This window comes from Diceros bicornis, chromosome X, assembly GCF_020826845.1.
Source record: "Diceros bicornis minor isolate mBicDic1 chromosome X, mDicBic1.mat.cur, whole genome shotgun sequence".
Classification (NCBI taxonomy): Eukaryota; Metazoa; Chordata; class Mammalia; order Perissodactyla; family Rhinocerotidae; genus Diceros; species Diceros bicornis.
The window spans coordinates 63521017-63545815 of NC_080781.1; the positions used below are offsets into that span (position 1 = coordinate 63521017).

Genomic DNA, 24799 nt, shown 5'->3' on the forward strand with positions numbered 1-24799 from the left:
AGATGCTCTGATAGAGATACACAGAAAATGAAAATTTTCTGCAACTTGGCGGGGGCAGAGGGGGTCAAAGAAGGGGTCACAGAGGAAGTAACTTTTGAAAGGAAGCCAGCTGTGGGGTGGGGTGACTGGAGTTGCAGGTTACCCGGTTAGGGGTTATACAGGGCCGCAGGCCGAGAGGACGTGCGGGGGTGTAGGACGGGCGACGTCGGGGGGCAGAGGGCGGGCGAGGGTTGGCTGGGAGGAGCCCAGAGCTGTAGCTGGTGGAGGGACGGAAGCCGGAGGGGGGCGCTACTGGCACTTCGCGCTGGCGCGCCCGGAGCTGCGGAGCGAGGGAGCAGCGCGGCGCGGCGGCTGGAGCCCGCGGCGGCCCCGGGCCCCCACCCAGGGCGCTCCTCCCGAGGTAAGTTGGCGCCTGCCGCCTCCCGAAGCGCGCCCGCCCTCGCTCTGAATGCAGCTCGTGTCCCCGGCTCAGAGCCCACGGAACTTCCCAACCCGGTGTCGGCCACGAGGAGCAAACCGGGAAATAGCGTCTCGGGTTTTGCTTGTGTGTTTGTTTTTCACAGATGCCCACCGCTTGTAAGAGGCAGCCTGGTAAAATGAGTCTATGGAAACAGTTGCCCGGGCGGCCAACTGCTGCTTCCGGAAGTTCTTTGACGTTTTGGTAACAATGGAGCAACTGGACCAATGCGGCGCCCCTTCCGGTTTCGTTTGTTCTCGCCGAGTTCTTCTTTCCCAAAGTTGCCTTTGCCCCCGGAAGTGAGGTCTTCCGGGTTCCTCCCTCCCCCATGATGGCAGCAGCTGAAGACGAGTTACTGCTGCCACGGCTGCCCGAGCTGTTCGAAACCAGCAAGCAGCTTCTGGAAGAAGTGGAAGTAGCGACTGAACCCACCGGTTCCCGGATGATCCAAGATAAGGTGTTCAAGGGACTAGACCTCCTGAAGAAGGCTGCCGAAATGTTAGCGCAGCTCGACTTATTCAGGTATGGGGGAGAGGGTAATAACAACTGAGAACGGAGGTAATAATGGTTACCAAGGATGGAGCCATTGAGCCTGGGAGGAGGAGACCTTTAAGACTAGGAACCTTCCATTCCTACCTCCCCTTGCGATCTTGTGTACATTGTTTACATTCCGAGATAACTGATAATCCCACGACTCTGCTCCCTAGTGTCAGCTGTTTGCATAGGCACTGGGTGTGAGCACTCAGCCACTTGCATTGAAGAAAACCGGCCGCTGTTGCCCTGGCCTCCTCCCTTTGCCCCCTTCCCCCCCAGCCCTCCCTCCCCTCCCCTCCCCTCCCCCCCCCTCCCCCAGGAAGCAAGGGCCACAGTTTGAATGCCCAACCAGGCTTCAAAGCCTCCTCTTTGCTCTTTCCAGCCGCAATGAAGATTTGGAAGAGATTGCTTCCACCGACCTGAAGTACCTGATGGTGCCAGCATTTCAAGGAGCGCTCACCATGAAACAAGTCAACCCCAGCAAGCGTCTAGATCATTTGCAGTGGGCTCGAGAACACTTCTTAAACTACTTAACTCAGTGCCAATACCACCATGTGGCAGAGTTTGAGCTGCCCAAAACCAAGAACAACCCAGCTGAAAATAACACTGCTAGTTCCTCCATGGCCTATCCTAGCCTCATTGCTATGGCATCTCAAAGACAGGCTAAAATAGAGAGGTGGGTCAATAGCTATAATTTGAGGACTGCCCAGTGGCAGTGCTATTGGTGGGGGGCGGGTGCATGTTTTTTTTAGGGGGGGAAACAATGGTGTATGTCACTCTTTTGGTTCTTAGTGAGCATAGGCCCTGGTGAGAGCAAACTCCTGAGTTTTTCAAGAAGCCTCTGCCTTTGTTGAGATGGTCATACCTAACCATCAGACCCCTACTACCTTATGGTTGCCAACAGCAGCAATGTAGTTTAGCATAGTGCTTCCCAATTTTTCCCACTTCACAGCATTGCAATATTCATATGGTACAGTGGGTAAATATCTCTGAAGGGCCCAATATCTTGTAGCTATAGTCCATTTATGGTCCACTGATTGAGAAGTTCTGTTGTAACAGTTCTGGATCAGGTGTGTAACATCCTGAACTAATCTTAGCCCTGGCACAGCTTCATTGTGTGACCTTGAACAAGTTGCTTATCCTCTTAGTTTTTATTTATTTATTTATTTATTCATTTATTTATTTATTTATTTAGTGAGGAAGATCAGCCCTGAGCTAACATCCATGCCAATCTTCCTCTCCCTGCTGAGGAAGACCTGCCCCGGGCCAACATCTGTGCCTATCTTCCTCCACTTTCTATGGGACGCCGTCACAGCATGGCCTGACAAGTGGTGCCCCAGTGCGCGCCTGGGATCCGAACCCAGGCCACCAGCAGCGGAGCACCCGCACCTAACTGCTATGCCACCGGGCCGGCCCCTTAGTTTAGTTTTTAAAAAAACATTTAATGAGTGTTCACAGTGTCTAGGAAGTATGCTAGGCACTGGGGATACAAACTGATTATAGGTGTTTGTATGAGTTATGGGTGGTCTCTGCCTTGGAGGAGCATACAGTCTGGTGAGGGAAAGAGGCATAGAGATGGTATCAGTATAAAATGATGTGATAGAGAGACGCACAAGGTACTGTGAGAACAGACAGGAGGGGCACCAGACCAAAGAGGGAGCAGGAGAGAGGAGAGGCTCCCTGGAAGAGGTGACTTCTGTGATGAGTTGTTTAAGGATAAATAGGGATATTATCTAGAGGAAAAGGAAAGGAGGGCATTAGCAAAGCTACAGGGGCATTAAAGAACACAGTGCTGGGGTGGGGATGTGTGGGTGGGGAATAACTGTAAGCAATTAGGTGATGCTAGAACACAAAGGAGGTGGTGGAGAGGGGGAAGGAAAGATGCTGAAGAATGTTGTAGGGACCAGAGCAAGGAGAGCTTGGGGTGTGAGGAAAGTGCAGGGACAACTTGGTTGCTAAGAACTTGGGAAGGGGTTTGAATCCCAGTTCCACCATTTTATCACTCTGACTTTGGCTAAGTTGCTTAATTTCAGTGCTTTAATTTCCCCAGCTTTAAAAGTGGATAATAACAGGCCCTTCGTCTTAAAGTAGTTATGAAGATTAAAAGAGAAATACATAAAAAGCACTTAGCACAGTGTCTGGTGCAGTAAGCACTCAAAGTCAGCTATTGTTATAACTTTGTAGCTGAGTACAGGTTGTAGAGTCAGACCTGGGTTTGAGACCCAGGTTTCTTATAAGCCACTGGACTTGGGGTAACTTATTTAACCTATCTGAGCCTCAGGTTTCCTCATGTGTGAATTCTAAGTAATAATGGTACCTATCTCATAGGGTTAAGAAGCAAATAAGATAAAGTACATAAAACAGCTAGTACAGTATCTGGAACATAGTAAATATTCTGTGTTACCTACTATTAGGCCATGCTAAAGAGCTTAAATTTTGGTTGGTGATTGGGATCCACTGGAGTTTTTTTTTTTTTTTTTTTGGAGAGTAGCATGGTCATATTTGCATTTTAACTGGCATACTCTGGCAGCAGTTAGGAAGCAATGTGAGAGCGAAGATTAGATCCAGTTAGGTCACAGAGGTGGTGAGGCCTCACTAAGGCAATGGCAGAAGGGATAGGAGGGATATATTTATTTAGGAGGGTTGAATCTGCAGAAAACCTGGTGATCACTTGGTCATGGGAGGTGGGGTAGAAGGAAGCAGCAAGGAAGATGTCATGTTTCTGACTTAGGTGGATTGCTGTGGAACTCATTAAGATGGGAAATAGAGGAGGAAGAATGAATCAGGGAGAGTATGAATTCGGTATTGAGACATGTTGCATTTAAGGTGCCTAGGAAACATCCAAGTAGAGGTGTCTGGTAGCATGAAGCTCAGGAGAGGCCTGGTCTAGAGAGCTGAATATTGATTCATTCATTTAACAAATATTTGTTGAGCATTTCTTGTGTGCCAGGAACTGTTCTAGGTAATGGAGAACTAGACAAAGTCCATGCCCTCATGGAGCTTTTATTTTGGTGGAGGAGACAAACAATAAGCTACTACATAATAATGTAATTTCAGGTGGTGAGGGCCATAAAGAATAATAAAGTATGGTTAGGGGCTAGTGAGTGATAGTGAATGATTTTTGGTGAAATGGGATAGACTGATATGAAGTGGAATTCCACATCATGTCCTTTGTAAGAAGGTGGTGGCAGCCCATTGGCATTAAACTACCTGTTATAACAGTGAGTTTGGTATCCAAATAATTATAATATACCAAAAAAAAAAAAAAAAGACTGTAAATGCCATAGAGATACAAACGGTGTTGTGGAGAAAGACCAGGGAGTGATCATATCTGGTTGGAGGGATGAGGAAAAGATTTCAGAACGTAATGGCGTTTGAGATGAGCCTTGAAGGATGGTTGAAAATAGAAATTACAGATTTTCCTGAATGTAAAAGTAATACTCATTGTAGAAAGTTGGAAAAACAAGAATATTTTTTAAATTAAAAATAAGCCTTAATCCTAGCACTCAGAGATGATCTATGTTAACTTCCTGATGTATTTCCTTCCAGATATATAGTTAATTTAGTTAATAAATTTGGAATAATACTGTAAATAGTTTTTCATTTTTTTTAACCTCACATTATATTGTGAGCATTTCCCCATGTCTTGAAACCGTGATATTTGATGGTTACATGATATTCCATCCTATTGTTGTACCGTAATTATTGAAACTAATCTTTTATTGTCAAATACTTAGACTATTTCTGGGTTGTTTTTGTTTGTTTTTGCTGTGCTAAGTAATGTTGTGAACAAACATCTTTAACTGCATCTGTCACTGTTTCCTTAGGATAGATTTCTAGAGGTACTGGTGACTAGATCAAAGGGTTTGAATATTTTAAGACTTGTTGGTAACAATATTGCTTTCCACAACAACAAAGTTTCAGAGTATGTCCTGCTGCACTGGTCTTGGAAGTTAACACTTAGAAAATCCAATTGAGCAAACAGAAAAGGGTATCTTATTGTTTTGATCTGCATTTCTTTGGATAGAAAGCTTGATCTTTGAACATTTTTTTTAAATGCCTGACAGATGAGATATCAACATTATCTTTTTGCTAATGGCTCCCACATTTATATTACCAGCCCAGACCTCTCCTGACCTTCAGACTCATACTTCAACACCCTACGTGGATGTTTCACAGATGTCTCAAACTTAACATGCCCTAAATTGAACCCTTGGCTTTTTAGCTCACCAGTTCTGCCCCCACACCCAAGTCTTCACCATCTCAGTAAGTGCACCACCATTCACCCAGGTGTTTAAGCCAGAAACCTAGGAGTTAGCTTCAGTTCCTGCATTCTGAATCTCCACATCCAGTCCATCAGCAAGGCCTGTCAATTCTGGCTACAAAATGTATCTTAAGTCCTTCTGTTTCTCTCTGTCTTTACTATCAAACCTTAGTCTAGGCCACCAGCATCTCTCAGCTGAAATAGCCAAACCACTAACTACAAGGCCCTGCAGGATCTGGCGCCTGCCTCTTCAATCTCATCCTGTATCATAGTCCCCTTTTTCACTAGACTCTAGCCACAATGGCCTCCTTTCAGTTCTTTGAATAGACCCAGCCCCTTCCTTCTACAGAGTCTTTGTACATGTTCTCTTTGCGTGAAATACTCTTCATTTATCTGTCTTTCTGGGCTTTTTCTTTCTTCCCTACTAGACTATATACTCCATGAGGGCAGGAGCCATTTCTCTCTTGTTCACTGTGATATGCCTAGCACAGGGCCTGACATGTAGAAGGTGCTCAAGAAATATTGTTGACAAGCCGGAGGAACAATATGAGCAAAAGCCCAAGGCAAGGTAGTTTGAGGTATGTACAGGAAATGGAGAATAGTCTGGTTTGGCAGAAGCTAAGAGTAGTGTGGTCAGAGGTCTGCATAAGGAAGTGATGTGTATGGAATATTGACAGGGAAGAGAGAGGCACAAAGACAAGTTAACATCTTATAATAGTGCTTCAGCTGGGAAGAAGTGATAAAAATGAAGTTATAGCTATCAGAGGTATTACTTTTGCGAGAAGCATGTATATGACTAGAAAACAAATTGTTCAGATCCTTATTTACTTTCGGTAAGTCCCCACTCCCACGACTTTACATACTGAGGCCATCCTACATAAAATACCTAAATGGTACATCCTCTCTTTCTCAAAACCTGTTTCTTCATGTATCTTCTCTAATTCCCATTTTTGAGGAGTAAGTGTAAGTCTGGTTGATTAACTGCACCTCTATTCTTTCGACGGAAATAGAGAAGTAGAAGCTGGGTAAGTAATGAGTCTAGTTTCAGATTTACTGAATTAAGGTCCTAAAGTGACAACTGGACAGCCATGTCTGTAGATAGATGGAAATGTGTAAGTAAAACTTATGAAACTGTTTTGTGGCTAGTGCTTAAAATTTAGGAGCTTTGGTGGGTGTGGATAGTTTGCCAAGAGAGAAAAAAGCCAAGGAAAAAACATTGGGGTAAGTTAAGGGACAAGGAAGGGGAAGGAGAGAGCAATTCAAGGTAAGAGACTCAAGAAGGTACAGATAGAAGTACTTATAGAAGACTGGAGAAGAGAGAGAGCAAATGTCATGTCCTCTTTGAAGCTTCTCCCTACCCATCTCCCCTCCCAGGTACTATAGCACTTAGATTATGTTACTTTTCAGATGTAACTTTCTGTCATTCTCTAGACGTGGAACTCCTAAAGGTTAGAGACCTTGACTAATTGCATACTTAGTATCCTAATTGTATCATTGTATCCTTGGTGCCCAACCTAGTAATTGGATCATAGTAGGTACTTGAGGTATCTTTGGGAGGGGCAGATAGAGTAGTCATCAGAAAGATGGAAGCAATATGATGTAGCAGAAAAAACCTGGACTTGGGAGTCAGACAGACCTGGAGTGACCAATACAATTCTACCACTTAATAAATGGGGCATCATCTAACCCCTCCTAGCCTCAACTTTCTCATCAGCTAACAATATTTGTTAGCTGCTTACAAAGCACTTTCATGTGTATTGTTCCATTTGATCCTCTTAACAACCCCATGAAGCAGATATTATTATCCCCATTTTAGAGAAAAGGAAATGAGCTCTGAGAATTGACTTGTCCAAAGTTACATGGCTAGTAAGTGGCCAGGATAGAATTTAAAGTCAGGTCTTCAAATTCCCAGTTCTGGTGCTGTTTCCACTATAGCATAGAAGAGAAAATAGTGGTTATTTGAAAAGATGGAACATGGATTGAGGGAAGGTGTTTCTAGGATAGGAGAAAGGCACCAGTAGAGTGAAAAATTGTAATTGCTGATGACAGGGAGGATGATTGATAGAGTGAGGCCTGGAAGAATGTGGGTGGGGACAGGATTGGTAGCAAAAGTGGAATGGTCAAGACATTACCTTGGGAAAGACAGCACTAGCTCCTTCCAGACAAGAGGAAAGAAGGAAAAGTGAAGCTACAGAGATTTTAAGGTAAAGAAGGAAATTGAATTCTACATTGGCTGGCTATCTGGTGAGCATGGTGGTGGCATGGAATCCACAAGAGATGAACAAAAGGATAGCTGAGCAAGAGTGATGGCTCAGCCGAAGTTTGATCAAACGAATTTGTAGGTGACTCATTTGACACAAATTTGTACTTCGTTAGTTCTCTTCAGCAGTTTGGGAACAGAAAAAGGGAATGGTGAAAGTTGCCTAGAGTGAGCAGGGTGACAGGCATCAGGGATGATAGGATGAGAGGGAGTGTTTCCACATAATGGCTCACCGTCGGCAATCTAGAACAGTGATGAAAGTCTAAGACAGTGGGTTTTAATCTGTTCCTTGGAGCCCTAAGATTCTATCGCAGTGCCTGAGTAAGGGGGATGTTGGGAGCCCTCCTCCGATTTAAACAAAGCGGATTTTATCTGTTTATTACTTATTGGAGTTCCAAATAAGCTCTCATAAGAAGAAAAGGTTCTTCTGCTAAGACAAAAAGGTTTTAAAACAGTGGCCTAAAAGAACAGGAGTTGAGGAGCTAGAAGTCCTAAAGATGACAAGGAGCAAAGTCATAAGAGTACGGAAGTAGAGAAGGAAAGACCAGAGAGTGCAATTAGACTGTACGCATGCGGAGAACGGGAAAGGAAGCGCAAGAATCTTAGTCAAGGGACCAATAGACTAATCCAGAATTTACCCTGGATTATATACCTTCTAAGACCCCAGTATGTTTTTTTCCTGACTTAGGTACATCCAGGAAAGAGGATGGGGGTAGGAGTGGGACTGGAATTATGTGTTCTCAAGTGATATCTGTAATAGCATTCAGGAACTAGAAATTAACCTTTGTGGTGTTTTACTCAGAAGGCTACCTATGATGATACTGTGACAGTTATTTGTAACGTTATATAAAGTACCCACTTGTTAGGTAAAGGAGCAGAGGAGCCTAAACTTTTTTATAATAAAGAATGTTTCCAGAGCAGTGGTTCTTGACTTTTTGTGGGTCATGGACCTCGTTGAGAATTTGATAAAAACCACAAAACTTGTCCCCGGCAAAAAAAAAAAAATGCATCCATGTAGCATTCTGTATAAAATTTCAGGAATTTCAAGGACCACACCCCCACTCCAAACTGTCCATGGACCTCAGGTTAAGAACTTCAGGTTTGGGTGAACTCCTGCAGAGGAACGTCTGATTCTGGAGGTCTAGAGTGGAGTTCCAGACATAGAGATTTCAAGACACTTCTCTTGGAAATCGTGGAGTTTTTCCTTGACTCCTCTCTTTCCCTCAAGCCCTTATATCCAATAAATCAGCAAATCCTGTCTGTTTTATATTTTAAATACATCCACATCTACCTATTTCAAGTCACTATCTCTTACCTGAATTGTGGCAATATCCTCTTAATTGATTTCCCGGCTTCCACCTCTGCCTCCCAGCCCTCACAGTCTACATTCCACACAGCAGCCAGAGTGGCCCGTACAAAAAAAGTTTTTATGTCACTCTATGCATGTCATGTATTCTATTTGAAAGCCTCCAGTGGCTTTCCCATCTCACTCAAAATATGGCATTTGATATTTTGGGTCTTATGGCCTACAGGGTTCTACAAATTATGGCTCTGGCTATCTCTTGGACCTCATTTCCTATCATTCTTTACTCCATGCCAGCCACACTGGCCTCCTTGCTATTTCTCAAACATGTCAGGCCAGGCACTCTCCCACCCCAGGACCTTCGTATTTGCTTTTTCCCCTTAGAACACTCTTCCAGATAGTGGCATGGCTTGCTTCCTTATTTCCTTGAAGTCTTTGCTCAAATGTCACCTCTTCCTGATCACCTTGTATGTAATAGCACACTTTTGCACCATCACTCTATCCACTTTACCTTTCTTTTTGCTTCTTCCTGGCACTTATCACCACCTGACTCATCATCTATTTCTTTTGTGTCTTCTCCCACTAGAATGAGAGCTTCAGGAGAGCAAGGGCTTTCTTGTATACACTGCTGTGTCTCCAGCACTGAGAACAGTTCCTGTCACACAATAGGTACTCAGTAAATATTTTTCAAAGGAATGATAGATGACGTTAGAACGCATCCTGAAAAAGGCAAGCAGGGTGGTTATAAGTCTTTATATTAGGATGACTCAGAAGAGCTGGGAAGGTTTTGTCCAGAAGAAAAGAAGAGATGACCATTTTTTAGGCTGTTTCACAAGGAATTCCTGTATCAATGGCAAGTAAATGAGCCTTAAGATTCTCTGATTCTGGGCCGGCCCCATGGCTTAGCGGTTAAGTGCGCGCGCTCCACTGTTGGCGGCCCGGGTTCAAATCCCGGGCGCGCACCGACGCACCGCTTCTCCGGCCATGCTGAGGCCGCGTGCCACATACAGCAACTAGAAGGATGTGCAACTATGACATGCAACTATCTACTGGGGCTTTGGGGGAAAAAAAAGGAGGATTGGCAATAGATGTTAGCTCAGAGCTGGTCTTCCTCAGCAAAAAGAGGAGGATTAGCATGGATGTTAGCTCAGGGCTGATCTTCCTCACAAAAAAAAAAAAAGATTCTCTGATTCTTTGAAGCTGTAATTCCTAAATGGACAATGTGTGATACTGAGCACCCAACCTATAAGGGTTGATGTAATGAAATGACTAAGGCACTCCCATCTCTAAAGATGATGGGAGGAGTTGCTCAGATCAGGTTACTTCTGTATTTTTCTGGCTTCAGAATGTATTTCTCAGCCCCTGCTGATCCCTTCCTTGCTTTATAGTCTTGAAAGAACTGCCTTGGTGGCAAGTTCTAGGGTGTAGAATCTGTATTTTTGCCCAAGTGGAAATTGGCATACTTACTGCCTGGTCATTTGCAAGGTAAGATCTTATTGTGGCCTTCTTTTGAAGGAATACCTCTTTATTTTTAAGTTCATGGGTAATGCTTTTCTGTGGAACAGATACAAGCAGAAGAAGGAGGTGGAGCATAGGTTGTCTGCGCTGAAATCTGCTGTGGAAAGTGGTCATGCAGATGATGAGCGTGTTCGTGAATATTACCTTCTTCACCTTCGAAGGTGGATTGGTATCAGCTTAGAAGAGATTGAGAGCATTGATCAGGAGATAAAGATCCTGAAAGAAAAAGACTCTTCAAAAGAGGTAAGCCCGGTTACTGCCTGTACAGCTCAAAAAGCCACTATCAGATATTTGAATGTTCTACAGGAGTGTTAAAATCCTTTTAAGTCTCCTTAAAATCATTGTTCTTATTATGATTAATGGAGGAAGGCTGAAGGTTCACTAGGGTAGCTTTCTCTCTAGCTTGTAGTGCTCCCCAGTGCTTTCTAACCTGTAACACACTTCTAGTCATTTGTAATTTTGTGACATGCCACGGGGGAGGGAGACTTCTCTGAAGTAAATATTGGTTTTGGTTGTGGGAAGTCATGACTGCTGAAGGAATGCATAGGGAGGTATGCCTTTAAAATCTGTGCTTGACTGTAATAAACAAAGGGGAAGAGGAATAGGATGGGAACAGAGAAGAAAAGTGGAACTGGAGGAGAGAGAGAGAGAAGGTAGAAAGAAGATAAAACGAAAGACGGAATATGTTTAGGTTGGGGGAAGAATCCGAATTTAACCTTACACAATGTTGCACTCTCATATCTTTAGATCACCCAAGTATGAGACACAGCAAGGACATCTCCATGCACAAAATGTCGGGTATACTGATAAAGAAAACCTGGTCTAACACAGCTTTGGCTGTCTTTGAAGATCATCACCCTCTTTCGGAGCTACTGCTTCAAAATATTAGGCTCTGCTGCCACTTATCTTTGGTTCAGCATACAACATGAATTGAGTTGAATTTATCAGCTAGTCACAAACATTTATTTAAGACCTCAGAGAATTCTCTTCCTAATTTGATTTATACTAATTAGCCCAGGAGCTTTTGCCTCAGGGTAGCATCAACTTAGTTCCTTACGTTAAAGGATCAAAGAATGAACAATTAGTAGTCTAAGGCCATAAGGCCCCTTGAGCATATCTAGATGAGTGGTTTTCAAGCATTTTGAAACTCTTCTGGGTCCTCCCCTGTCCCTTCCTTTGTTGGTTTTTTTTTTAATGCTCTCTTATTTGGTATTGAGATTGGCTCTGGAAGTGATGGAGCTAGAACCAAGTGAAAACCTTTTCTTTGACCATGCTTTCTTTTAGTATGCCCCTGGACAGCCAAGGTTCCTTGAAATATTTCTATATGAAAACTACTAATCCACTCTCCCCTGCCTTGCATTTAGGAACAGCTGCTTCTAAAATACCCCAAGGGTTCTTGACAATTAATAGCATAATTACACTGGAAGGGGTTTTAGAAGAAGGGTCTTAATAATTCAACTTTAGCACTGAAGACCAGGCTGAGGAAAGGAGCTTCAAATTCAGCTCGTGGGATTTAGATGGAACACGGAAGAAGGCTTTGGAATCTCCTTTGGAGGGGGGTATTTTAAAGCGAGGTAATTTTTTACTTGTTGTGAGATGATTCCTGGGAGAGCTTTCTCTTCCTCCTTTTTCACTAAGGTACTCAGGCCTCCTCAGGAAGAGCTAAGCAGCCTCCACCATTAGTATTCTGCTGCTATATCTTAGAGATTGATGAATAGGAAGTGGGTAAATTTTGAATCTAGGGCTTTTCAAGCACCTGAAGACTTAAAAGCCTGCCTGTATAGTGGGGTGGGAAAAATGGCACATGTGCTTCTGATAAGTAATTTCCTTTTTAGGCATCAACTTCTCACTCATCTCGTCAGGACAGGCCTCCAATGAAACCCTTCATTCTCACTCGGAACGTAGCCCAAGCCAAGTAGGTAGTAACTAAAAAGTGGATTGCCTTTGCAGGCCCTCTGGCTTTATGGTTCAGTTGCAGTGGATGAGTAACAGACAGAATGGGCATTGTTAAAAGGTCAAGGCTTTACCTGTGGGGGCTGTTCTTTCATCAAAGGGATGTTAATCTCTTGTAATACTTTCTCTGTGTCTGTCTTCATCAGAGATTTCTCTCACAAACTTGAGCTTAAAAATAGGCTCGAAAGAAAACCAAAAATAAAGAGAAAGAAAAAAGGAATCTAATGGAGAATTGTATACTTTAAAATTGTTTCCCATTATTATTGCCTTTGACTACAATTCTCAAAAGGACATGTTTGCCTATCTAGGTTTTAATTCTGAGGTCTTGAGATGCTTTTCCATAGGGTCGCAGGAGAGTCTCCTTCCTCTGTGTACCTTTTAGACCTACCAACTCTAAATACCCCTTCCACAGTACCTTCACTGCTCTGTGGGGCATTTGCCTCTGGAGTTGCTTCTTGGGAGATGATCCTGGGCTATTTATCTTCTCATGAAAGCTCTTGACTTTAATGCCCCTTCCTGGATGCTTCTTTTTACATATCCTCACAGGGGTTTGCACAACTCCACAGAAGATAGCTGGGTAGGGGAGCAAGGATGAAACAGACACAGGCTTTGTCACTAAAGAAAAAGGCTTTTTAATAGTGCTATTTATGTTTAGTTTTCTAAATGCAATATGATTCTTGCAGAGTATTTGGAGCTGGTTATCCAAGTCTGGCAACTATGACGGTGAATGACTGGTATGAGCAGCATCAGAAATATGGAGCATTACCAGATCAGGGAATAGCCAAGACAACACCAGGTATGAAGGGGTAGTAAGAAAGTAGTTATAGTACTGGTTCCTTAATCCCAGCAATTAAATTCAGACCAAGTATTGTTGCCCTTTAGGAGCAGAAGTAATCTGGACAAAGATTCTGAGTAATAGATTCTAGGCAGTATTTGATTTTATTTATTGTTAAAATAAATAGCAGATGATTCTGGGAGGATGGGGCAGTGGCAACATAGTTTTTGAATCTCTCCAAATATCATGGCATAAAAACAGACTGAGCAGCTAGATAGAAAAACCAAAAATCCATGGATAGCAGTTCTGCTTCTGGTAATGGCAGAGTAGGTTGTATCAGGGCAACCCTTCCTACAGATAACAATTTACAAAATATAACAAAACAACTACCTGAAGGCACTGGAGAGCAACCAAAAGCAGATGTAGACCAGAGGGAAGTCAACACTTAGAAAGGAATAGTACTTGGAATTTCTTGAGGGTGGGGACTTTAACTTCCTCTATTCTTGGTGCCCAACTTGGTAATTAGATCATAGTAGTAAGTACTTGGAGGTGTCTTTGGAAGGGAAAGGTGGAAAGGGTTGATATTAGAAAGATGGAAGCAATATGGTATAGCAGAAAAAGTATGGACAGACCTGGGGTAACCCATTACTCCTACCACTTAATAGATAGGACATCATCTAGCCCCTCTGAGCCTCACTTTCTTTATCTCATGTATTATCTCATTTGATCCTCTTTAACAACCCCATGAAGCAGACATTCTTATCCCCATTTTAAGATGAGGAAATGAAGTCTGAGAACTGACTAACCTAAAGTTAACATAGCTACAAAGTGGCCAGGCTAGGATTTTAGTTTAGGCCTTCAAATTCCCAGTTCCAGTGCCGTTTCCACTATAGCACAGAAAAAAGAAGAGTGGTCACTTGAAAGAGTTTCTTGTTTTTTATAGCTTTTCACCCGTAGGCAGGCTGCAGCTGCTGTGATGTGAGGGTAGGTAAAACTTGGATAGAAACTTGCAGTCTGGGCCCGCCCCGTGGCTTAGCGTTTAAGTGCGCGCACTCCACCACTGGCGGCCCAGGTTCAGATCCCGGGCGTGCACCGACACACCGCTTCTCTGGCCATGCTGAGGCCACGTCCCACATACAGCAACTAGAAGGATGTGCAACTGTGACATACACCTATCTACTGGGGCTTTGGGGAAAAAAAAGGAGGAGGGTTGGCAATAGATGTTAGCTCAGAGCCGGTCTTCCTCAGCAAAAAAAAAAAGAGGAGGATTAGCATGGATGTTAGCTCAGGGCTGATCTTCCTCAAAAAAAAAATTAAATTAAATTAAATTAAAATAAAACTAATAAAAAAAAAAAGAAACTTGCAGTCTTATTGGTTGAGGAATGAGAGAACAGAGTTCAGGGTGACTATAGCAAGTGAAAAGTGAGAGAAGATATCCCAGAAAGGAGAGAACCACAGAGGAGGAGCCCTAATTCTTTATATAAACCCCGCCCCAGTCTCTAGCTGACTGCTAAGCTATGCATGCACAGGATAGACTCCAAGTACCCTAGCTAGAGCTCAAATAACTGAATGGAGAATTTAGCTGCTGCCCAATGCAGAGGAGATAGAATTTGGAATTTTGGTTCTAGACAAATTAACTGCCTGCTAAAATGAAAAATCAATACTCTTTAGAGGAACAAAACAAAATTCAGAATCTCTACAACATACCATTCACAAAGTCTGAGATTCAATCCTAAACTACTATACATATGAAAAGAAAAAAAGGAAAATGTAACTTATACGCAAGAGGAAAAGCCAAAAAGGGAGACCAACCCCAAGATGACTCAGATGTTGGAATTAGCAGACAAGGACTTTAAAGCAGCTTATTTCTGTGCTCAAGGGCAGAGGGGACAATTAGCTTGTAATGAATGAAAAGATAGGAAATCTCAGCAGAGAAATACAAATTATACACAAATTCTGGAACTAAAAAATACAATATCTGAAGTTTAAAAATCATTGGATGAGCTTAATAGCAGATTGGCAATGACAGAAGAAAGTGCTGGGTAACTTGAAGATAGATCAATACAAATTAGCCAATTAGAAAAATAAAACAGATTGGAAAAAAGTAAACAGAGCTTCAGTGATCTGTGGAGCAATGTAACAAGGTCTAGCATATGTACAATTGGAGTACCAGTAGGGGAGGAGAAAGAGAGAGAAGGGGCCAGAAAAAAATATTTGAAGAAATAATGGCTGAAATTTTCCCCAAATCTGTTAAACACAAATTTACAGATTAAGAAATTTCAGCAAGCCTCAAACAGTTGAAATACAAAGAAAAGCACACATAGGCACATGGTAATCAAACTGCTGAAAACCAAAGAAAAAGAGAAAATCCTGAAAGCAGCCAGAGATCAAGTATACATTACATATAGAAGAACAATGATATGAATTGTTGCTGATTTCCCGTTACAAACAGTGGGAGCCAGAGACAGTGGAGCAACATCTTTAAAGTGTTGGGGGAAAATCCTGTCATCCTAGAATCTTATATCCAGTGAAAATATCCATAGAAATGAAGGCAGAGTTAAGACATTTTCAGATAAATGCAAGCTAAAAGAATTCTTCACCAGGAAACTGGCATTATGAGAAATGCTGAGGGAAGTTCTTCAGGCTGAAGGGAATGATGCCAGATGGAAAGTTGGATATTCAAGAAGGAATGAAGAGCAGCAGAAGTGGTAATTATGTGGGTAAATACAAAGGACTGTCTCCCCCTCTCAGCTTTTTAAAACTACATATAGCTTCTTAAAGCAAAAATTATAATATTGTCCTGTGAGGCTTATAATGTATGTAGATGTAATACATAGAACAGCTATAGCAATAAGGACGGGGTAAATGGAACTATGTTTTTGTGAGATTCTTCTGTTTTATGTGAAGTGATGCATATTATCTATTGCTGTGTAATAAATTACTCCAAAACTTACCAACTTAAAATAATAAACATTTGTTGTCTCACACAGATTCTGAGGGTGAGAAATCTAGGAGCAACTTAACTGGGTGGTTCTGGCTTAGTATCTCTTGAGGTTGCAGTCAAGCTGTCAGGTGGGGCTGCAGTCTTCTGAAAGCTTGACTGATGCTGGAGGATTCTCTTGCAGCTCATTCACGTGACTGTTGGCAGGAGGCCTCCCCATGTGGGTCTCTCCATAGAGATGCTCACAGCTTGAGAACTTCCTTTCCCCAGAATGAATGATCTGAGAGAGAACACGCAATATAGAAGCCTCAGTATCTTTTATAACCTACTGTTGGAAGTGACATACCATGACTTCTGCCATGTTCTATTGGTCACAGAGATCAACCCTGATGCAGTGTGGGAGGGGACTATATAAGAGCATAAATACCAGGAGGCTGGGATCATTGGGCTCCATCTTTGAGATTACCTACCACATCGTACAATATTAACTCTAGGTAGACTGAGAAGTTAAGGATGAATATTGTATTACCTAGAGCAACCACTTAAAAAATAATGCATCAAGAGAATGAGAAGACAAGCCAGAGACTGGCAGAAAATATTTGTAAAAGACACATCTGATAAAAGACTGTTATCCAAAATATACAAAGAATTCTTAAAACTCACTCAACAATAAGGAAACAAACACCCCAGTTAAAAAATGGGCAAAAGACCTGAACAGACACCTCACCAAAGAAGATATACAGAGGGCAAATAAGCATATGAAAAGATGCTCAACATCATATGTCATTAGGGAATTGCAAGTTAAAACAACAATGATACTGCTACACCCCTATTAGAACGGCCAAAATCCAAAACACTGACACCACCAAATGCTGCCATGGATGTGGAGCAACAGGGACTCTCATTCACTGCTGGTGGGAATGCAGAATGGTGCAGCCACTTTGGAAGACAGTTTGTCAGTTTTTTACAAAACTAGACATACTCTTACCATATAATTCAGCAGTCATGCTCCTTGGTATTTACCCAAATGAGTTGAAAACTTAGGTCCACCCAAAAACCTGCAGACAAATGGTTATAGCAGCTTTGTTTATAATTGCCAAAACTTGGAAGCAACCAAGATTCCCTCAGTAGGTGAATGGATAAGTAACTGTGGCATATCCGGACAATGGAATAGTATTCATTACTAAAAAGAAATGAGCTATCAAGCCATAAAAAGACATAGAGGAACCTTAAATGCATATTACTAAGTGAAAGAAGCCAATCTGAAAAGGTTGCATACTGTACAATTCCAGCTATGTGACATTCTGGAAAAGGCGAAACTATGAAGATAGTAAAAGGATCGGTGGTTGCCAGGGGTTGGAGGAGAAGGAGGGATGAATAGATGGAACACAGAAGATTTTTAGGGTAGTGAAACTATTCCGTATAATACTATAATGGTAGGGCCGGCCCCATGGCTTAGCGGTTAAGTGCACGCGCTCCGCTGCTGGCGGCCCGGGTTCAGATCCCGGGCGCGCACCGACGCACCGCTTCTCCGGCCATGCTGAGGCCGCATCCCACATACAGCAACTAGAAGGATGTGCAGCTATGACATACAACTATCTACTGGGGCTTTGGGGGAAAATAAATAAAAATTTATTAAAAAAAAAAATACTATAATGGTGGATTCATGTCATTATACATTTTTCCAAGCCCATAGAATGTACAACACCAAGAGTGAAGCTTAGTGTAAACTGTGGACTTTGGGTGATAATGATGTGTCAATGTAGGTTCATTGATTGTAACAAATGTACCACCATGGTGCAGGATGTTGATAGCAGGGGAGGCTATGCCTGTGTGGGGGCAGGGGATATATGGGAACACAGTACTTTCCATTTAATTTTACTGTAAACCTAAAACTGCTCTAAAAAATAAAGTCTATTTAAAAAAAATAACACATAGAGACAAAGCTGTAAAGTCAATCGAGAAATTAAAAGGGAAAAGGCAAGGGGCCGGCCTGGTGGTGCAGCAGTTAAGTACACGTGCTCCGCTTCGACGGCCCGTGGTTCATGGGTTCGGATCCCAGGCGCACACTGACACACCGCTTGTCAAGCCATACTGTGGTGGCGTCCCATATAAAGTAGAGGAAGATGGACACAGTTGTTAGCCCAGGGCCAATCTTCCTCAGCAAAAAGAGGAGGATTGGCGTGGATGTTAGCTCAGGGCTGATCTTCCTCACAAAAAAAAAAGGGAAGAGGCAAGAAAGAACGAGCAGAGGAACAAAAGACAGATGAGATGAACAGAAGACCAATAGCAGGATGGTAGATCCCAGTCCAGCCATATCAGTAATTATCTTAAATGTAAATGGAATAAACCTTCAAATTAGAAGGGCGAATCAGTCATAGCCACAAGATCGACAAGTGATTGGCATCTGTGTAGGAGAAAGCAAAAAGAGTTGACAGACCATCTGAAAGACCTGATAAACGGGAGAACTCCAAAACAGCAAACAGGTGTTCAATAAAAAGCATGGCAGTTCAATTGAAGAACAGTAGTTGAAACGAAACGGGAGAGTTTTTACCCTCCAATAAACACTGAGTCAATACATGGGACCTGTGGACAGAAGGTCTGAAAGGGATGGAGTAGTCAAATGCTTAATGAACTCTTGAAAATGACCCACCAGATCCCCTTTCTGGGACAGGGTCCCACACTGAGGAGAAATTGGCTGAGAATAGAATTGCAGTTGAGCAAAACAGGGACAATAAAGAAGAAGGAAAGAGAAGGTCCAGATAAAAGTGGGAGAGAGAACCAGAACCAAGAACTCTAATCAAGCAAGTCATTCTATTTCCTTCACATACATAAAAAGAGCAGAGAGGGAGCCTCTGTGAAGTTAGAAAAGCTACCCTGAACCATACTTCTTTCTAAAAGTTAAGGAAAACTTATCACACATAAGAATGAACAACAGATTGTGGTGATGGTTGCACAACTCTGAATATACTAAAACCCACTGAACTGTACACTTTAAATGGGTACATTTTATGGTATGTGAAATACATCTCAATAAAGCTGTAAAAAAAATGAACAGAAAATTATCAAAGTCAAATCCCACACAAAATTATCATAAGGGAAAGAAAAGATAGAATCAAAAGCATTCCAGAAAGAGACACTCAAAAAACAGCAAATCTAAAATGTACTGTTTAAAAATTAATCAGAAGACATTAAGAAAATTATGTAAAACATGGAAGAACAATATAAAGCAAGATTAGAAAAACTCAGAAATGTGTGACAACTTGGGGAAAATAAGAAGAAAGAATCATTTCAGAAATGAAGGCTAAACCAGAAGAAAATAAGAATAAGTGAACACAACAGAAAATGCCTTACTAAGGTAAAAGAAGGAAAATGTTTTAAATCAAAAAGAAAGTTAAACAGGATTCGAGAAAAAGTGACAAATATTAAAGATAGCAAAGACCTGGCATATGGATAATATAATAAAATTACTAGACTTTAAAGAAAAGGAAAAAGTGCTTTGGACATTTCAGCAAACACAGGTGATTTATAAAGGAAAGAAAATTAGATCACCCTCAAACTTTTTGACACCAACACTTTATGCCAGAAGAAAATGGAGTAACGTATTTAAGATACTCAAGGGGAAGAAATGTGAGCCAAGGACATTATATCTGGTAAAACTGACTTTTAAGTATGAAGGGTATAGACATTTATCAACGTGCAGGAGCTCAAGAAATATTGTTCCCATGATCCCTTCCGTAGGAATTTGCTAGAGAATGAGCTTCAGACAACCAAAATGATGAGAGACATTGACATAAGGACTGGTGGCAAGTGTTAAATATATAGTTACTTGTAGGACTAAGACTAAGTGAGAGTTAAAAGGGAAAGAGTAGAGTATGTAATGCTTATGTGCTCAGTGCTCAGATAACGTAGATAGAGTACCACTATTTTCTAAAATGGAGAAATGGGGAAAGCATATGCTAAAAAGGAACTGTCTTCAGTAATTATATTGGTGACAATATTAGTGTTACTCCAAGGCTGTGTGTAATGTGAGATAATACAAATGAGTAATTATGAAATATTTGAATCCTATCATCCTCTGTCTTTGATAACTAAGACTTTTAGTGTGGGAGAATACAGATGTAATTCAAAAGAGTTTAAGTTAGAAATAAAACAACCCTATAGTCCTGAATATGAACTCATGAGAAATTTTATTTAAAAGTAAATACACACACACACACCCCTTTGCTTTATCCACTAAAAGGGCTCAGAAACAATGACCAGACCAGTAGTAGTGAGCATACCTAGTAATCCTGATTGTGGTCTTAAAATACCATTCCCATTAAAAGAAACCAAGATGTCTTAGAGAAATAGCTAATTCCAAGTCTAGGACAGGAAATATAAAAGATGAGCTTGGAACATCTTGTCAAAAGATAGGGAAGAAGCTTTCAAAGACTACTAAGGTCATATCAAAAAGACTCAGAAGCCCATTTGAAGATGTTTCCACTGGCCAGACAGTTTGGCTTCAAAAAGGATAATGGCCAGTAGCAATGAGCACATTGAGTGCCCAAATCTTGGTTTCTAATACCATTCTCCAATTAAAGGAACCAGAGTTCCTTAGAGAAATGGCTGATTCTAGAGCTGGGGCAGGGAATATACAAAATGTACCTGAAACATCTTGTAGTAGGAGAAAATAAAGAAGTACTCAAAAAAAAATGAGGTATGTTAGTGGGACACAGGGCCAGCTGAAAGAACTCTCCCTGGCCAAAACTGGAAGAATTTGAGCAGGAGAATAACAGTATTGAATTATAACACACGGAATAAAATAAATGTCCATGAGGCTATAATGATAGAAATAAATGATTAAATAAATAAATGGGGGAGGAGAGACAAATCTCCCCTACAGAAAAATTCCAAATAATTTGTGTATATACTCCTGTCTCAAGGAGGTGGAACATAACTCCTCACCCCTTAGGTGTGGGCTGTGTTTAGTGACTTGCTGCCAAAGACTGCAGCATGGAAGGAGGGAGAAGAGGGACTTTACAGTTGGGAACCCTACAAACCCTTCCTTAATCGGGTGTTTCCGGTTAACGTCAGCGGCGATAAGTCATGGGGATGCTGTGTAGCCGTGATTTGATGTGGTGAGAAGGACACTTCACCTCTGCAGTATTCTCCTCCAAAACCCATAACTCCAGTCTAATTATGAGGAAAGCATCAGGCAACCCCAAATTGAGGGACATTCTGCAAAATACCTGAGAAGTACTCCTCAAAACTATTAAGGTAGTAAAAACAAGGGAAGTCTGAGAAATTCTTAACAGCCAAGAGGGGACCAAGGAGACAGAGGACTAAATGTAATGTGGTGTTCTGGATGGGATCCTGGAACCGAAAAAGGACATTAGGTAAAACCTAAGGAAATCTGAATAAACTATGGACTTTCGTTGTTAATAACATATCAGTATTGGTTCGTTAGTTGTGACACAGAACCCTAGTAATGTAAGATGTTAACAATCAGGGAGATTGGGTACAGATGTTGTCGATGCAAAATAACCAATAACCGTTTTATAGATAAGAGAAATAAGGTGAGTTTACTTGAGCCAGAGTGAGGATTATAACCCAGGAAGGCCTTGGAAAGCGTTCTGGAGAGGCGTGGTTTACAGTCCAGTCTTATATCCTTTTAGAACAAAGAATATACATTAAACACACCCAGGATACATTTTCATCAAAGTTTCAAAGAGGTATTCAATTGCAAATTAACAGGTCAACGTGACCGTGATGTCAGGAAAGGGACTAATGGGGGGTTACCAATGGGGCATTGGGTGTTACCAGTAGGGCGTTACCAATAGGGCGTAGGAGGGGAAGTATGCATTCTTGTCTTAAGAGAGTGTATTCTTTACTCGAATGGTTAAGCAGATGTACAATGTATGTTTGATAGGCCATAAGTCAGGCTTTTTAGTTCAAGCCAAACCAGTTTTGAACCCAAATAGTTACCCCATATACCTCAATATGTGAAAATCTCGTCACTGTATAGGAACTCTATACTGTCTTCTCAATTTTTCTGTAAATCTGAAACTGTTGTAAAATTAAAAAGTTTATTTAAATATTTTTTAGAAATCATTGCGGTTGGTTGAAACCCATCAAATATGTTTAAATCCATGAGTTCATAATTATATTTAAAAACAAAAATTGTTCAATTTCAGAGGATGATAAAGAACCAATTTATTATCTTAAGAAGTAGTAAATAAAGTGAAAGAATCAAGTATTGATCTTGTCTTTTTTCCCAGGTGACTAAATAGTAGTAGATGAGGGGAAGCTTCTCTTTATAAAAGCATTCCAGTTAATAAAAAAGAATGGTAAGGATAAGAATATTACCTTTCTGAAACCCCTGGAAAATGAGTGAATCTAGGCATAGAACACAAACAGCTGCTAGCATCACCACACATGAGACGCAGATATTATGTGCCACCTGATGAGAGAACACAGCACCACCTATAATCATGCCAAAGGGATCACCCCTGAGTCAGATTAAGCCTCTGTATCCACTTGCCAATCTGCAGAAATACAGAACATGTTGGACTACATCATGACTATGCAATCAGCAAAATCCAGATTTGGGGAAACTCTCAGGTCAAATACCCCAGCTTCTTCAATAGATCACTTGTAAGGACAGAACGGGGTGGAAGAGGAACATGTAGATTAAAAAGATATCAAAATATTTTTAAATGGGCAAGACTAACCTCAGAAACATTGTGCCAAATGAAAGAAGTCAGACACAAAAGACCACATATTGCTTGATTCGGTTTATATGAAATTTCCAGAATTGGCAAATCCATAGAGACAGAAGGTAGATTAGTGATTGTCAGGGGCTGGGGGCAGGGAAGGAATGGGGATTAACTGTAAATGTGCACAAGGGATCTTTTGGGGGTGATAGAAATCTTTTTTTTAATTGGATTATGGTGATGGTTGCAGAACTCTGTACTAAAAATCATTGAGCAACAATTGAATGTACAAATGAACAGCTCTAGTGTCTAGAGGTGCACATTTGGGTAATAAAGCTATAATAAACTCCAGGAAGTTATTACTATAAAAGGTGGTATAGTGGTTACCTTTGGAGGTAGAAGGCAGTTGTGATTTGGAAGATGCTCCTGGAGAGGCTTTTGACATGGGTACAGATCTATTTCTTGACCCAAGTGGAGGCTATCAAGGTATAGCCTTATAAAAACTTGTTATATATATTTTTGTGTGATTTTTAGTATCTTTTATTTTACAATTAAAGGGTTAAAACAAAAGAGCACAAGACTCCTAAGTTGTTAGAAGAGATCAGATCCCCACATATTTCATTTTTCATCATAGTAATGAAAATATTTCTCATGGGCAAACTCAGGGTAGCCGGGAAATGCTCCTTTACCTTGCAAAGGAAAAAAAATGAATGCAAAAGAGAGATAAAGCAATTGGTTTAATTCCTTTTGGGTGTACACTGCATAACAAGTGCCATTTGGACCTCAGACTGTGTTCCAAACACATGCAAAGTAACAGAGATATTCTTTTCTGGTAGGTTCCACTGCCCCGTGATTTCCAATTTTACACAGAAAATTGTATAACTGTAATAAAGGAAACGGATGGAGGAGAAAAAGTCACCTGCAGTCCCACCTCCTTGGCATATCACAAATCATAAAATCATAAATATTTTTTACTTGAGTGTTTTTGGTTTGCTAGGGTTTGGCTGGTTGGTTGGTTGGTTTTTTGTTTTTTGTTTGGGGAGGCGGTGTTGGCCATTTTAGCAAGAATTCTTTCCCAAAATAGAATTCATTCTGAGGGGCAACTTTTATGTTTTTCCTTCTTGTGAAAACTACTCAGCGTCCTTTCATACTGTTATTTAACATGTCATCTGTTAAGTAATATAAGTACTCGCCACTTCTGCTGGCCCCAGGGTGGGCTCCTAGATTCCTTGTTCTCACTATATGTGGTTGTGTTCAGAGTGGAGTTGAGGCCCCAGACATTCCCTCACCTTCTCACCCCTGCTTTCTCATTTTTCCACTTTGGCAGAGCTCACGAGAGCAGCTCAGCAACAGAAAGATCAGGAACAAAAGGAGGAAGAAGATGATGAGCAAACACTCCACAGAGCTCGGGAATGGGATGACTGGAAGGACACCCATCCTAGGGGCTATGGCAACCGACAGAACATGGGTTAGTCGTCCCACAAGATGGGACTGTGGGGGCGCACCATCTTCCCCACCAAGGAAAGCTGTGTGGTCTTCCCCTCCCTGGGTTCCTGCTTCAGCTGTGTACAACAAAAGCAAAGACGCTTAATCATGCTTTGCGTTCAATAAAGTGTCAAACAATTAAGTGTGTATTTGTATCCTAGATGATGAGCCAGCAGTCTTGTTTTGGCATTATTATCCTCATCATGGTGTATTCCATTTTCTTAAGTGGAAAGAAAAGTACTGAGAAATGGCTCTGTATAATCAATGACTGTATGAATTCTCTCTAAAAAATAATAAAAGTCCCTTCTATTACATGAGCCTGTGCAGAAATATTGGTATCAGCTGCTTTTCTTAAGGGTGGGGGGAGGGGGTCAGCTGTGGGTCCCTGGGTTTATGGAGAGATCTTAGTCATCTCCCTTTGATCTGGGCAGTGAATTTCCCAGCATCAGAGCTCCCCAGACCAGCTGGAGCTTGCTTTCTCCTTCCTACCCCGGCACTGTGAAATAACCCAACACTCTGCTTTACAAGGGCTGATCACAAAAGCCAGGACTTTTCCTGCTACACAGCACTATTTTCAGGAATTATAGCTATAAATGAATGGACCATAACAATCC

The 24799-nt window shown here is 41.5% G+C and overlaps 1 protein-coding gene across 2 annotated transcripts; it reads left to right on the forward strand.

Annotated features, from left to right (window-relative positions):
• Positions 1-327: 327 nt before the first annotated feature.
• Positions 328-24515, forward strand: IGBP1 (immunoglobulin binding protein 1). 2 transcript variants are annotated; one of them, XM_058536086.1, is made up of 7 exons: positions 328-400; positions 564-979; positions 1374-1667; positions 10384-10579; positions 12172-12251; positions 12973-13085; positions 24028-24272. In XM_058536086.1, exons 2-7 carry the CDS (start codon positions 786-788, stop codon positions 24171-24173), a joined length of 1023 nt encoding a protein of 340 aa, XP_058392069.1. In that variant the 5' UTR covers positions 328-400; positions 564-785; the 3' UTR covers positions 24174-24272. The 2 variants fall into 2 exon arrangements, with proteins under 2 accessions (XP_058392069.1, XP_058392070.1); XM_058536087.1 differs by lacking the exons at positions 328-400; positions 12172-12251; positions 12973-13085 and having other exon boundaries at positions 447-979; positions 24028-24515.
• Positions 24516-24799: the final 284 nt, after the last annotated feature.